The 13,513-nt window shown below is 36.8% G+C and overlaps 1 protein-coding gene across 7 annotated transcripts in view; it reads right to left on the bottom strand.

The window, feature by feature from the left end:
- Positions 1–2,522: 2,522 nt before the first annotated feature.
- Positions 2,523–13,513, bottom strand: part of ADD3 (adducin 3) — a 123,514-nt gene continuing 112,523 nt past the window's right edge. For 6 of the 7 annotated variants that reach the window (XM_064595259.1, XM_045878783.3, XM_064595260.1 and 3 more), the window contains 7 exons: positions 12,540–12,722; positions 11,725–11,982; positions 9,910–10,029; positions 9,374–9,460; positions 7,088–7,211; positions 5,408–5,503; positions 2,523–4,776 (listed from right to left, as the gene is read on the bottom strand). In XM_064595259.1, the coding sequence (XP_064451329.1) occupies positions 4,484–4,776; positions 5,408–5,503; positions 7,088–7,211; positions 9,374–9,460; positions 9,910–10,029; positions 11,725–11,982; positions 12,540–12,722 (1,161 nt within the window). In that variant the 3' untranslated portion in view covers positions 2,523–4,483. The remainder of the gene's footprint in view (positions 4,777–5,407; positions 5,504–7,087; positions 7,212–9,373; positions 9,461–9,909; positions 10,030–11,724; positions 11,983–12,539; positions 12,723–13,513) is intronic. The other variant, XM_045878789.3, reaches the window with a different exon arrangement.

Below are 13,513 nucleotides of genomic sequence, written 5' to 3'. Positions count from 1 at the left end.
CCAAAAGGCTTATCCTTGTTCTGATCTCCAGCAAGTATGCTAGATTTTTCTCCAAGAAAGATCATCTCCAAGTATATTTATTTAAATAAAGTTGTAAGTAAATAAAAGTATACTTCTGATCTTTGAAACTACTTATATAGCTCAGGGTGCCTGGCTGGCTCAGTGGGTAGAGCATGAGACTCTCGATCTCAGGGTTGGGAGTTCAAGCCCCACACTGGGCCTACAGCTTACTTAAAAAATAAATAAAATTAAAAAAAATAAAAGGTCAAGGCTTAAGAAAAAAAGTAAAACTACTTCTCCAAACAGTCTTTTCAGGTTTTTAAAATAACACTTCCCTTGGAATGTTTCTCCTTGTCCCCAACACTGAAAATGAAAAAGGAAACACAAGGAAAAGATAAAGGGCTTTTACCCAAGTCTTTTTTGCATCTTAAGCACAGGTATAGAGATACCTTGTCTTCCAGGTGTCACGGTAAAGATTCAAGGGGTGCTCCTTATAGTAAAGGATAGTATCACCACAGGTCACTCCTACTTTGCAGGTATTCATCAACTTCTTCATTCTTGGGTGAGTTGTTGAGAAAAAGAAAAGTCTTCCAAATCAAAAGTTAATGTTTTATTCTAAGCCTATATCCCATCTTATATCAAAATGTGAATTCAGCATGGTTGGACTTAATCCAAACTAAGGAAACTGCCTAAAAAAAAAAAAAAAAACCTCAAAAAAAAATACACTGGAGCCACACTGGGTCTGGCCCACAGGTGTCACTAGTAATTTTAAATATCTGACTTTTGATGGGTGAAATGCTAGTACTCCCTTTTCATTTTCTGTAAGCCTTAGTCTCATTATCCACAAAATGGGGATAGTATCTATTTTGTTGGGATGTTGGGAAGGCCAAATGAGGTAATACATGAAAAGCACTTAGCATAATTTTTGGTAACAGAAGGCATTAAGAAACAAGAGATTATCAATTAATCTCCCCAGTCAAAACATGCCAATTTTTGAAGAAAGCATTATATTGCCACTCAGAGGCACAAGGAGTCATTTTCTACCATGGTTTCTTCCTGAGACCTCACTTCAAATATTGTTTCAATGTGTTTTCCACCATAGGCATTAGAGTCCTTGCTTGGTGGTGTCTGTATTAGTGAAATGGGACTCGTTAAGACAACAAAGTTGAAAACAATCTAGCGAAGAGAATGATAAGCAACAAAGGAAATGTCTTCTGAGTTCTGGGTATTTGACAACAAACATGGTGCCTACCGACTAACGGGGAAGTTAAGGGCAAGAACTTAATCCACATAGTGGATTGTTAAGTCTATTACACCCTCTAGTGGCCAAAAAGATTGTTCTTTTAAAAATCAGTTTGGTCAAGATGGCAATTTGGATGTGTATATGTAACACCCTTGAGTCTAAAAAATAACCAGCTTGTCTTTATGTGTTTTTTGCCTATGTAAAACAAAACAAAACAAAACAAAACAAAAAACCCTAAAAGCTAGTGTTAAGAGAAGCCAGTGCTGTTACAACTGGATTCATTCGGCTCGCTCTCTTCACCGCTCAATGAAAACACTGAACACTGGAGGGAACAGGCAGGCAGGCAGCACACCTTCTTGCCACAATGACTCTCAAATGCAACTGAAGTTAATGGTCTTTGTTGCTTTATGGAAGGGAATTTTGAAATGAGTATCTTTCTAAAGCAGCAATTTTTCACCACAGGGTTATTTACAAGCCAAGGTAATAATTAAATATGCCCAAGACTATGAATCTATTCTTCTCCGCCCAAAACCCTTCATTTTTATAATGGGTAATTATAGTAAAAACTTCAATGAACCAGAACCCTCAATTAACATGATTTCCCCTCTTGCACTCTATTTTTAGGACAAAGTGGAAAAAAGAATCACAAGAAGTCATTCCTGTGAAGGACTGGGTTTGAAAATCTTCTAGGATGAATTATGCTAAGGAGAAAAAACCCAAAATAAAATTACATTCACACCACGATAAGCAATATATATAAGATCTACCTATAAATCATCAAGAGTTGGAAGGGAATAGATTTATTGTCAATGTTAATGTGCTGGAATTGTAACCTATTTTCTATTCTTTTTATTGTCACATTGTTACATAAATAAAAGTCATAGACAAGGGTAAGGTATAGAATAAACTCAGCACATATTCTGCAACATTTTCTATTCTACATCCATAGATCTGGACAGTAGAACTGAGACTGAGAATCAAAGTCCTAAGTCCTTCCAGGATCTTGAGATCCCAGAGATATAGTTAAGGTCACCATACACTGTCAAGACAAAAAATAGGTCACTTGGGGAACATTTCTTCTAATATGAGCTGAAACAAGAAGGGTTTTTATATAGTGAATTTTCAACTAATTTGAAAATAAATATACCAGGACATCACTTATTCAGAAGCAATAGTCCTACTCAAAATCTCACTGCGGTTAAAAAAAAAATCAAAATTCCACAAAGTAATTCAGGCTAAGCAACCACCCCTGAATTGAAAGTTCGTGATACCAAATCCATCTATTTAAAATACTGTTTATTTGTGATTTAACATTAATTAGCATTACATCTAAGAGCAATATCAGATAACATTTATACATTTTCCACAGGACACAGAGGTTCATTGGCTCATTCTTTATGCCAAAGCAAGTAAAGAGAGGCATTAGCAAAAGGTGCAAATAGTTCACTGTTGCGTTTAAAAAATATTTATGCACACTGCATTCATTTAAGATATATATATATATATTTAAAAAGTTATGGAAAAGCACAGTTCACAGGTTACTGTTTCTACATACGTTGTAATACAACATAAATGATGTAGAACATAAAAAAAGTCCTCAAATACAGAATTAAGCAACTGAAAGTTTCCACTAAGAGATTAACACACTGATTCCAGTAGTTAGTGAGATCTAGAATGAAATTTCCAGGCTCTGTTTCAACTTTGCATCATCATACACATACAGTCAAACAGAACCAGCCCCAGAACACACTGTAATCAATGTGATTTTTTTTTACATGCCAACTTATCCTCCAGAAACACTTTGGATTATTTTTACCCACTGACCATTTTGGATCATTGATTTTACACTGATTTGTGACATCACTTGGGTGAAGGGGGCAAAAAACTATATTAAGTCTAGGTTTAAATTTGTATTTACATTAGAAAGAAAGTTAACTGAAACAAGATAAGAAAATTTTGTAAAAATCAAGAAGTGGTAGGTTTTCTCACTGGGGGATCAGACCCACTGATTTCTTCTAGTACTGCCTTCTAAAGATACAGAAATTAAAAGGAATTGACCCTTTTAAAACTCAAATATCAACGAAGAAATATGATTTTGGCAAAGCAGAATTTTAGCAATTTGGGACATGTTTCAAATAAACTACGCTTCAAATCCTATCGTGACTATGAGTCTTTATCAAACTAGAATTCTTTGCATGACACCACTTTTGTTCCCTTCATTTTTCACTTTCTCTTTTCCTTCTCATTTGGTTACCGTATGAGAGCTTCTTCATTTGTTAGCAATACTAAGAGAAAAATACATGATAAGGTTCAAATATGAACCTAGTTATACCTTGAAATGCTCTAATCCCCCTTTTGATACCAAGTCCCTGGATTCTTGAATTATATTTAAGTATACTTAGTACCAAGCAGCCTCAAATATGCTCTATGGTTATATGATTGGCTAATATGCTTATGATGCTTAAATTGAATGGTATACAAACATCTCAACATACAAAAATCGTTTTTACCAGAGTTAAACTAAATAACCCATGTTACGTGTACAAAATCCCCTTTCTTGAAAAATAAGGGGCTTTCTAAACTAATAAAAAAGGAAGTTTTCAAAAATTATAGTTTACTAAAATGATTTTTTTTGGCAAAGAAAGTTACTTCAGGTGAGGAAATTTTATACTATGAATAAAATTCCAAATGAATCTTTTCCTAAACTTTTTTTTAAAAAAATTATGTGCCAGTGTATACTAATGCCATAGATTCTTAGAAGCTTTTAAAGCGTTCTGTTAATGCCCACTGAAACAATGGGAACCCAAAAGGTACAGTCAATAATCATGGTAAAAAATTATAATCTGATTACCCAGTGAAGCAGGTGTTGAGAAATAAAAATTCTCTCGCTTGTTCACTGGTAATTTGTTTCCAACAGATATTATGCAGAAGGCCTGAAGTAATTCAGACAGATACCTGTTTGTGGTGAATTACAGTAATACTTCATGAGGGCAGAGCTAACTAAAACTAGCAAGTATTTAAAAATTCAAAAACCTTTTTTGGACATATAAAATGAGAGATGAATTTGAGATTTTTTTTCATAATGTTTTTCTTTTAGTAAAATCTCTTTCCAGTTCTTAAAGTCCGGTTTGCTACATACCCCCAATCTTATCTACCACTGCATATTAATGATCAACTTAAATGTGGTATTTAAATGTGCAATGTCACATTGTAATAATAATTATTATAAAAAGACTTTAGTTAGGCTTCAACTTTCTCCTTTTTTTTGTTCTTTTTCAGAAAAGAAGGAGTGCGGAATTTCTTCTTTTTCTTGGATGGTGATTTTGAAGGTGAGCCTTCAGGTGACAGGACTTCTTCAATTTTTTCTGGAGACTTAATGGTAATCTCGATGTTCTCTATGGTCGTGCTTGTAGTTAACCTACTCACTCGCTTAGCAAGCTCATCTTCAACATCATGCATATCATCCTTGCCATTCACTACCATGACAGGCTCTTCCATGGAGATGAAGCTCTTGGAAAATAGCTCATGGTTTTCTACAAAAGGGGAGGGTTTTTTTTTTTTGTGGTTATTTTATATAGTTAAAATCTTTGCTTTATTTTACAAAACTGAAACGTTTCAGCAATGTACTAAGGCATTACTTTAATTTCAATAAAGATAAATCATTATCTTAATAGACTATGGATCTATTAGCATGAAGCTGATTTTCTCACATGGTATAAAGGGGAAGGGGACAAAGTTTTTAGACCAAAGGATGAAGGATAGATAAGTCTGGTTTGATGATTTGAGTTTCATTGTAAATCAAGTCAGTATAAATGAGGAAGACAACATGTATTTTTCTTTAATTTGGGGGTCATTTGGCAATCAAAACTGAAAAAGATTTCATGCTTCTGATTGGAAGATGTGGGACAAACCACTTTTAATTTCACAAATTCTTAAGAACTACTGGTTGCCAAAATCCCGATTAAGGTAAATCAATATAAACTATGAACAAAAGTAGCACACCATTTAATAAAAAAAGAGATATAAAATTATTGGGAGCTTTAAGTAAAATCCATGGCAAACTTACTGCAATCAGGCATTCAATTTCTTTACATGAAAACAAACGACAGAGGACAAACTCTTAAGACTAACTCAGTGAATGCTATGGGAAGTTACAGTGAATACCTTCTAATTTTTCAGGGATATTTTGCGGTGACTGAGTTTGAGACTGAATTTGTGAAACAGATGAAGCGTCATCTGAGAGTAATTCCTGCTCAGCATCTGTTGGATGAGAGTTTAGTTAAAAGCCATGCAAAACAAAGAAGCGTAAGATCTCAGGGAGGTTAGTGCATACTTGGAACACCTGCAGACATATGATAAACTCTTCAGCAATGAGCTGAGCATGCTAACAGCTATCTCATATATCAATAATTACGCATTAAGAGGAGGTTAATGTGTTAACATTTCTGGCTGCTAATAATAAGTTTACATACATGCTTACTATAAGGAAGCATGGCTACTCACAGACCAGGCAAATAATATGTATGCATTTAGCTTTTGCTAGAGTGTTAGAAAACCAAAATATATTGAGCAGCCAGGTGAAAAGAATGATGAAGTCTCACCAATGATGCTACATTCATGAGGCAGAATGCCTCACTGAATTTTTGAACAATATCCTATTAGTGATTCCTGTCAGAGCAATATTAGTGAGCTAATTCAGAAGGCCATAATGAATGTGGAAGAAACTATTTATAAAAATATATATATAAAAGGTGACGGTTCTAGAGTGCAGTACTTATTACCTGGCATCTTTAGGCTTTCAAAAAATGAGAGATTAAAGAGGGACCATTTTACAAAATAGAAAAACAAAGTTTCCAACCTTAGGTTAGAATAAATAAATTCACTAATACCACTTAGAACATTTAGCATAATCACATTAATGAGTCAGGATGACTCCCTCTTGTGACAAAGGCACCAACTAACATACTGATAAAAATCATTCCCTGGGTGATCCAGCTGTCAATTCTTTCTACATGATACCTAACATGGACAAAAATTCTTTATCTATTGGTTCTGCTTTGGGTAAAAATTTCAACTATATGTTGTAGATGCTCTAAAGCAGAGGCTTTTACCCTTTTTTGGGGTCACAGACTTCTTGTCCCTTACCCTGAGTGCCCTCTTTCCCCAAATGTATATCATATAAAATTAAGCATATATTTTTCAGATGGCTCATGGACTGTCTGGAGCTTATCTAAAGACCCAAGATTGAGAACCCCTGCTATAAAGAATTTCTTATTTTTGAGAAAAAGGGAGCTAGCATTTAATTAGCTGGGGTTTCATGAACAACTTTTAAATATAATCCTTACTTAGGGTTCTGAAGTCAGAAAAACTCAACCTCATGAGAGTGACCATGTGCTTAAAGAAAGTCACCTCAAAACTTCGGCAGTTTGCTTTTGAGATTATAATACTGGCACCTTGCAACACCCAAAAACAAGAGAGATTTTACAAAGCCTTAAAAGACGTACAATATATGCTGTAATGTTTAAATCTATTACTGTATCTGTATTTACTTTAGCTGATAATTCTTATCTGTGGATTTCACATTACTATGAAAGACTTTCTGCTGGCCATCAGATTGCTTTCGGAAGAAAACTGTTTTTTCTACATGCTAACATACATGGACTATGGTGGCTCTTTGCATTTTAGCTCCACCCACACTCAGTAAGGTCTGGGAGAGATAACATAGCACAATCAATTACAGAAGGAACATTTAAAAAAAACAAAACACTGACTGCCTTCCATCCAACTCAAGGTGTTCTGCTGTTAGTAGTATGGTTATAAGGCTTAATCTGAAAATGAACTAACCTTCCAGGCCCTGCTGTTTACGTTCAATTGTCTTCTTATACTCTTCAAGCTCTTTTTCTGTGAGATGACTGAAGGGGTTGGGAGGAGCTGGTGGGGCCTGATCGTCATCTTCAAATTGCATGGTCTTGCAGAGAAAAACATTGAGAGATCAGAGGTTATTCTTCAGAACTGGGTTAGGGGTTCTGAGGGCTCCCAGAATGATGGTGGGAAAATTGTAGGAAACTGAAGAATTCTCCAGATAAATGGCCTCAGATAAAAGAACTACAGATATTAACATTTGGGGATTCTCCAGAGAAACAACCAGTGACCTTAGAGTGAAGCTCACCAGTTCCCAAGCTCTGCACACACCCAGAGCATCTGACTGGCTTTTCAGTGCCCTGTTCTTAAATATAAACAGACTGCCATGTATTACTAGACACCTGAGGAACGCTTCCAACATGGAAGGGAGAAACCAGGGGGAAAAAAAAAGAGAACTCAGAAGAAACAAGGAAAATAAAGGAGGGAGAAGCAGGCTTCCCGCGGAGCAGGGAGCCTGATGTGGGGCTCGATCCCAGGACCCCGGGATCATGACCTGAGCCAAAGGCAGTCGCTTAACCAACTGAGCCACCCAGGCGCTCAAGCCTAGGTGTTATTTAAAAAAGAAACATCCAGGGAATAAGCAGTCTTGAAAATTTTTCAAAAATACATCAAAACAGAAAATTAAACAGAAGGATAAGAAAATAAAGTCAAGCAAATCTCCCAGAAAACAGGAAAAAAAGACAAAGGGATGGAAAATGGGAAAGAAAAATCGAAGAGGTTCAACTAACAGCAAATCTTGACAGAAAAAGAGATTGGAGGAAAAAACTATTGAACAAATACATTTTAAAAATTCCCAGAGCTGAAGGATAGGACTTTGCAGATTGAAAAGGGTTACTGAGGGGCGCCTGGGTGGCTCAGTTGGTTAAGCGACTGCCTTCAGCTCAGGTCATGATCCCAGGTCCTGGGATCGAGTCCCGCATCGGGCTCCCTGCTCTGCGGGGAGCCTGCTTCTCCCTCTCCCACTCCCCCGCTTGTGTTCCCTCTCTCGCTGTGTCTCTCTCTGTCAAATAAATAAATAAAATCTTTAAAAAAAAAAAAGAAAAGGGTTACTGAATGCTAAGAACAAAGACTAAAAGAAATCTACTACAGAGCACATCATCGTAAAACTTCAGAACAGTAGGGATGTAGAAGAGATCTAAAAGAATAAAAAAGGGCCCTACACAAAGTCACATGAATCACAGTGCTCCTCTCCTACTTCTCAACAGTAACATGGAGTTAGGGGACAACAGAGTGATGCTTTCCATATTTTTGAGGTAAATTATTCTAAACTAGAATTCTATGTCTACTATATGAACATTTGAGGACAGGACACAGGATTTCAAGCTGTTACCTTCTGTGTATCCCTTTTCAGAAAGCTAGGAAGAGGATATGCTCATCGATAAAGGAATAAATCAAGAAACTGGAAGACACGATGCAGGAAACAGGGGATACTACACAGTCAAGAATCAGAGGAATCCTCAGGATGAGACTGTGCAGCTGGCCTAAAGAGCAACCAGTCCAGATCTGGGCCGAAAGACAGAGTAACGGGAGGTTACCTGTTACCTTCAAAGACAGAGTAACGGGAGATTACCTGTTACCTTCGACCCTTTGGAAAATAATAATAAGGGCTTTAAAATTCCTTTGAAAAGTTTGGGAAGAACTAAGCCAATGTACCTAAAATACTAAGCCAACGAAAAAAGGAGGCACTTATTAACTCCAGGGGTCAGAGACTAGTATAAGAAAGGATTTGTAATCATGGGATATTACCTGGCTCAGCAGTAAACACTGAATACTGTGAATAGTAACACTGAAAGCTGATTTAACCAGGAAACTGTAATATAATCTTTCCCCCACATTTTCTCATCTCTGAAATCGGGATTCATCTAATGATTGATAGCTTCCTACAATTATAATTGTGAGAGTTTTTTCTCTTTTAGTGATATACAAAACAACGGTACTTCTTACAGTTGATGACAGAGATTCGATGAAATCAACTGAGATCTAAAATTAACAGGCCAAGAACTCTTTAGAAACGTGAAGGTAAATGTTAGAACAAAGTCCTTGCCCCTGGAAATTGGAAGTTGAAGGTGATATTTTAAGTCTGGCAGTTACTTGACTTTTCAACTTGTGCTTATATTAACTTTAGTAAAAATAAATATTCATATATAAAAAACAAAGAAATTAATGTGGTAAATATAAATCAAAGATCATATTGCTTCATGGACTTACAGAAGGAGGTTTATCCACAACAATTCCAGCAAGCAACTGAGATTGTGGTCCTGCTGTTTTCAAGTCATACCGGTTTTGTTCTCGAATCTGAATTGAAATACAATAAGAAGTTCTTGGGGACAAGTATGTAGATGACTTTTACTCTCTCTTTTCCCACAGGCTTGCTATTTGACCACCCAGAGCCTTTTTCGTTCCTGTCTCCACCCATCCCAACAACGCACATTCATCTCCTCCACTCTTCCTGATGTGTGATTTCTATTGCCTTATGTGGTTAGAGAATTACATTTTCCACTAGCGCCGGGGCTCACTCTCACTAACCCAGCAGCAATATGTTTAGTGCTTCTCCCCGTGTAGCCCGCTTACCACTGACTAGCACAGAGCTGGACATATTCAATACAAGCCACAATTACACTGAGTTTCAAAATCTTCTTTATTCAAACCCCCAAGCTTGGTATTAATCAGATTTAATCACTAGTTATTTGCACATAAAACAGTATAAAAAATGCCTCCCCTGGCCACAGAAGACCACATCTTACCTTATTTCTCTTTTCTAGTACCTCATTCGGGTTTGTGTTTAAAGGAACAAACTGATTTGGATCTTCAATTTTGATAGGTGTTCCACTACTAACTTTAGAAGAATCCTCTGCTCTCATCCACTAAAAAATAAAAAATTTTATAGAATGAAGCTTTGTGTTAAGGAACAAGGGTAGGTTCTTGGTAACTGTTTATTGACCCAAGGAGAGGGAGCATACACTGCCAATATTTTAAAGAATTTCACTAAGCAGTATTTAGCGGTCAATTACTGTATATCTCATACTAGTTAGAAAAAGGCTCACGATTAGCACTCACTTAAAAAAATGTGATTACTATTTACATGAATACTCATTTATATGGCTACTTAAATTTTCCCCCTTTGGCATTTTCAAATATGATGCTCAAAACATTCCAAGCACAGATACAGAGCTTGATCTCGTATTAACTCACATTCAGAGATGGCGCCTGCATTGAAGTTTCTTCAACTGATGATGGCTAAGTCACCGAAAAGGACTCAAGGACCCCCTGACCAGCATTTTACAAAGAGAGTAATCTGGTAGTGACCCATAATATAACAGAATGATAGGAGTCCTACAGAATTCTTCTTCTTCACCCCATATTATATCCCTAAAAGAAGGCTAATATTCATCAAGATTAGTAATGGTTGGCCATCAGTCTGTCAATAAAATTAATTCTGGGAAACTAAGGAGTTTAATTATGTTCTTTTCCTAGAAGATAAGAAATCTTTTTTGGGGGGCACCTGGGTGGCTCAGTTGTTAAGCGTCTGCCTTTGGCTCAGGTCATGATCCCAGGGTCCTGGGATCAAGCCCCGCATCGGGCTCCCTGCTCGGTGGGAAGCCTGCTTCTCCCTCTCCCACTCCCCCTGCTTGTATTCCCTCTCTCGCTGTCTCTCTGTCAAATAAATAAAATAAAATCTTAAAAAAAAGAATTTAGAAAAAAAAAGAAATCTTTTTTTTTTTTTTTTTAAGATTTATTTATTCGAGAGAGTGAGAGAGAGCACAAGCAGGGTCAGAGGGAGAAGCAGACTCCCCTGCTGAGCAGGGAGCCCGATGTGCGGCTTGATCCCAGGACCCTGGGATCATGACCTGAGCTGAAGGCAGCCGCTTAACCGACTGAGCCACCCAGGCACCCCAGGAGATAAGAAATCTTACAGACTAGGGAGAAACGCTTTGATGTCTTGGCACTTCCATATTGAATGGTACTGATTGATATGACAGGATGAACAATTTTGAGTATTTAGAGGATATTTGGTGATAAGCACTCTAAAACTAAACCAAATCTGAAGCAAAATGTTGAAAAAGATAAGACAACCCATTTCTCTCTCTACAAGATCTTGCCTAAGGATAAATATGTGCAGTAATTCATGAAACTCTGGCACCATTACGTTTTGGTAACTTTTATAGCTCTGATTCACTGGTGTAATATAAACTGCAAAGCAGTAGCTAATAGTGGATTAAGAAGAGGGCTCCAGAGTCATTGTTGTATGCATTCAAATACTGACTTTACTATTCACAAATGATTAGTTAATCCCTCTGTGCCTCAGTTTTCACATCTATAAAATGGGGGAGAAAAATAGCATCCTCTAGATTTTTTTTAGAATTAATTGAGAATTAATTAATTGAGAATTCACTTATGGTCCATAAAACAAAGTATCTTGTTACAAAGTTTATAACTGATAAATGACAGGTTATTATTATTATATTCTGCTTTCCCAGTATTTTTAACAGAGAACTTTCAATTCATGAGTAACTAGGCAAAATATTTCGTAAAGGCGAGCCATATAAATAGTGACATACTGTGATTTTGGTCCTGGGACTGGTTTCACCATTCCGAGACTCCTCAGGCACATTCACTTTCATATAAGTATTTGGGGAGTTCAGCCATCTTGTTTTTTCCCGCTGCTGCCTCTGTGCCATATATTTGAGAGGAGACAGTAGCACTGTGTCATCCTCGAAGGAAAAAGCAGTCACAGTTGCTGGGATCTCCACATCACTCTTGTGCCTGGGCTTCTCTCGAACGAGAGGATGCCTGTAAGCATAGCCTGTTCTATACCCCTAAGGGACAAAAAAAACCACATCTGAAGCGATCAAACATGTACCAAACACAGCATCTGGACTCTCATTCTTTAAATAAATGATCAAAAAGACTCCTTTGTTGAAAAATAAAGGGGAAAGTATCTTTCAAACCCCACATAACTTCCACATAACACTAGAGTTGAAATTAAGCAAATTTCAAGATTTGGTTAAAACAGATTCCAGCTGACAATGCTATTTCCACTCACACAACTGTTCCTGACAAAGGTAATTTCAAAACTGCTGACCAGAAACATTTTCCTAGCTATCTTCCAGTTTTGTGGAAGCCAAATCTCAGTGCTCATTTAAGTCTTTGTTCCAGGGTCTGAAGGCAATCTATCTCTGACCCTTAGTGGAAGAGGGTAAAATCTTAAGATGACATCTGCATGTTTCACCGTATGATTCTTAAAAATGTGGTAAAATTACACTGGAATGCCAGAGGCATAAGGAGGGCCCCAGATAGTCCAAAGGGGGATGGAGGCATTTGCTCCTGAATCTGAAGACATGAAAACCAAGTTTATGTACAATTTTTCACCTACCAAATTATCCAGAGTCCTCATCAGCCCTTCAAACTCAATCTCGCCAACCTTCCATTTTTGATGGGAACCCATATTCACTCCTCCTCCTCCAGATGCTACCACAGTGTAAGTGAAAGCTTTGTACTTCTGAGGATCCAGCACAAGCAGATTGTCTACTCCACCTGCCCCTGCTAATGCCCACACCTGTAATCAATGGCAAAATAGAGAGGCACAAGACTGTAAAGATTATAAATATTTTACCTTTAAAAAGGTATAATTTTAATTCAGCAAATACCTATAACACTTGTTCAGGCTACTAACAACAAAAATAAGGCAATATACTTGTGAAAACAGGCAGCTGAAGTATCTTTTCTACCTATCTGAAAAAGATACCTTCCAGGATTCTGACCCTCCCTGATGGAAAACACATTTAGAGCCATTCCTTTTAACGTATTTCAAGAAACTGAATTCTCTTGCCAAATTTTAAAGTTCTCTTGCAGCTTTCCCATGGTTATCCTTTTTTTTTTTCCCTGAAAGTTCTAATTTTAAAGGAATATAGACACTATACTGTGAATTTAAGGATATTTAGGCAGAAGTCAGCTCATTTTAATCAAGCTTTTCATAGCTTCATTTGAGAAGAGGAGGTACTGCTAAAGCAAAAAAAAAAAAGGTTGGTTAAGACATTAAAACTGACAGAAAAGTTTTTTCCCCTTTTTTGTGGCCCTTCCAATAAATTAAGATTATTACCATTTGCTTCAAGAGAATCTTCTTGAAGATGGAAATTAGGTCTGTTAAAAATACATTCAGCTTCTCTGAGAAAAAAGTGGCTGATAACTATCCAACCTATTATAATAAATCTGAGGCCGTGCAATTGTTAGAAACTGCACAAGTTAGTAAGACTTCTGACCCTGCTCTTACACTTTTTATAAAAGTGGCTATAATACATCTGATCTTTGAGGACTGACAGTTGCCTCTGTTTCTCAATTAGTACCACA

Source organism: Mirounga angustirostris, unplaced genomic scaffold (assembly GCF_029215605.1).
Source record: "Mirounga angustirostris isolate CCGP_5_RB_7025 unplaced genomic scaffold, mMirAng1.0.hap1 SCAF_6, whole genome shotgun sequence".
Taxonomy (NCBI): Eukaryota; Metazoa; Chordata; class Mammalia; order Carnivora; family Phocidae; genus Mirounga; species Mirounga angustirostris.
Note: the sequence above shows the minus strand (reverse complement) of the source record. Positions and strands in the feature narration are given on the sequence as shown.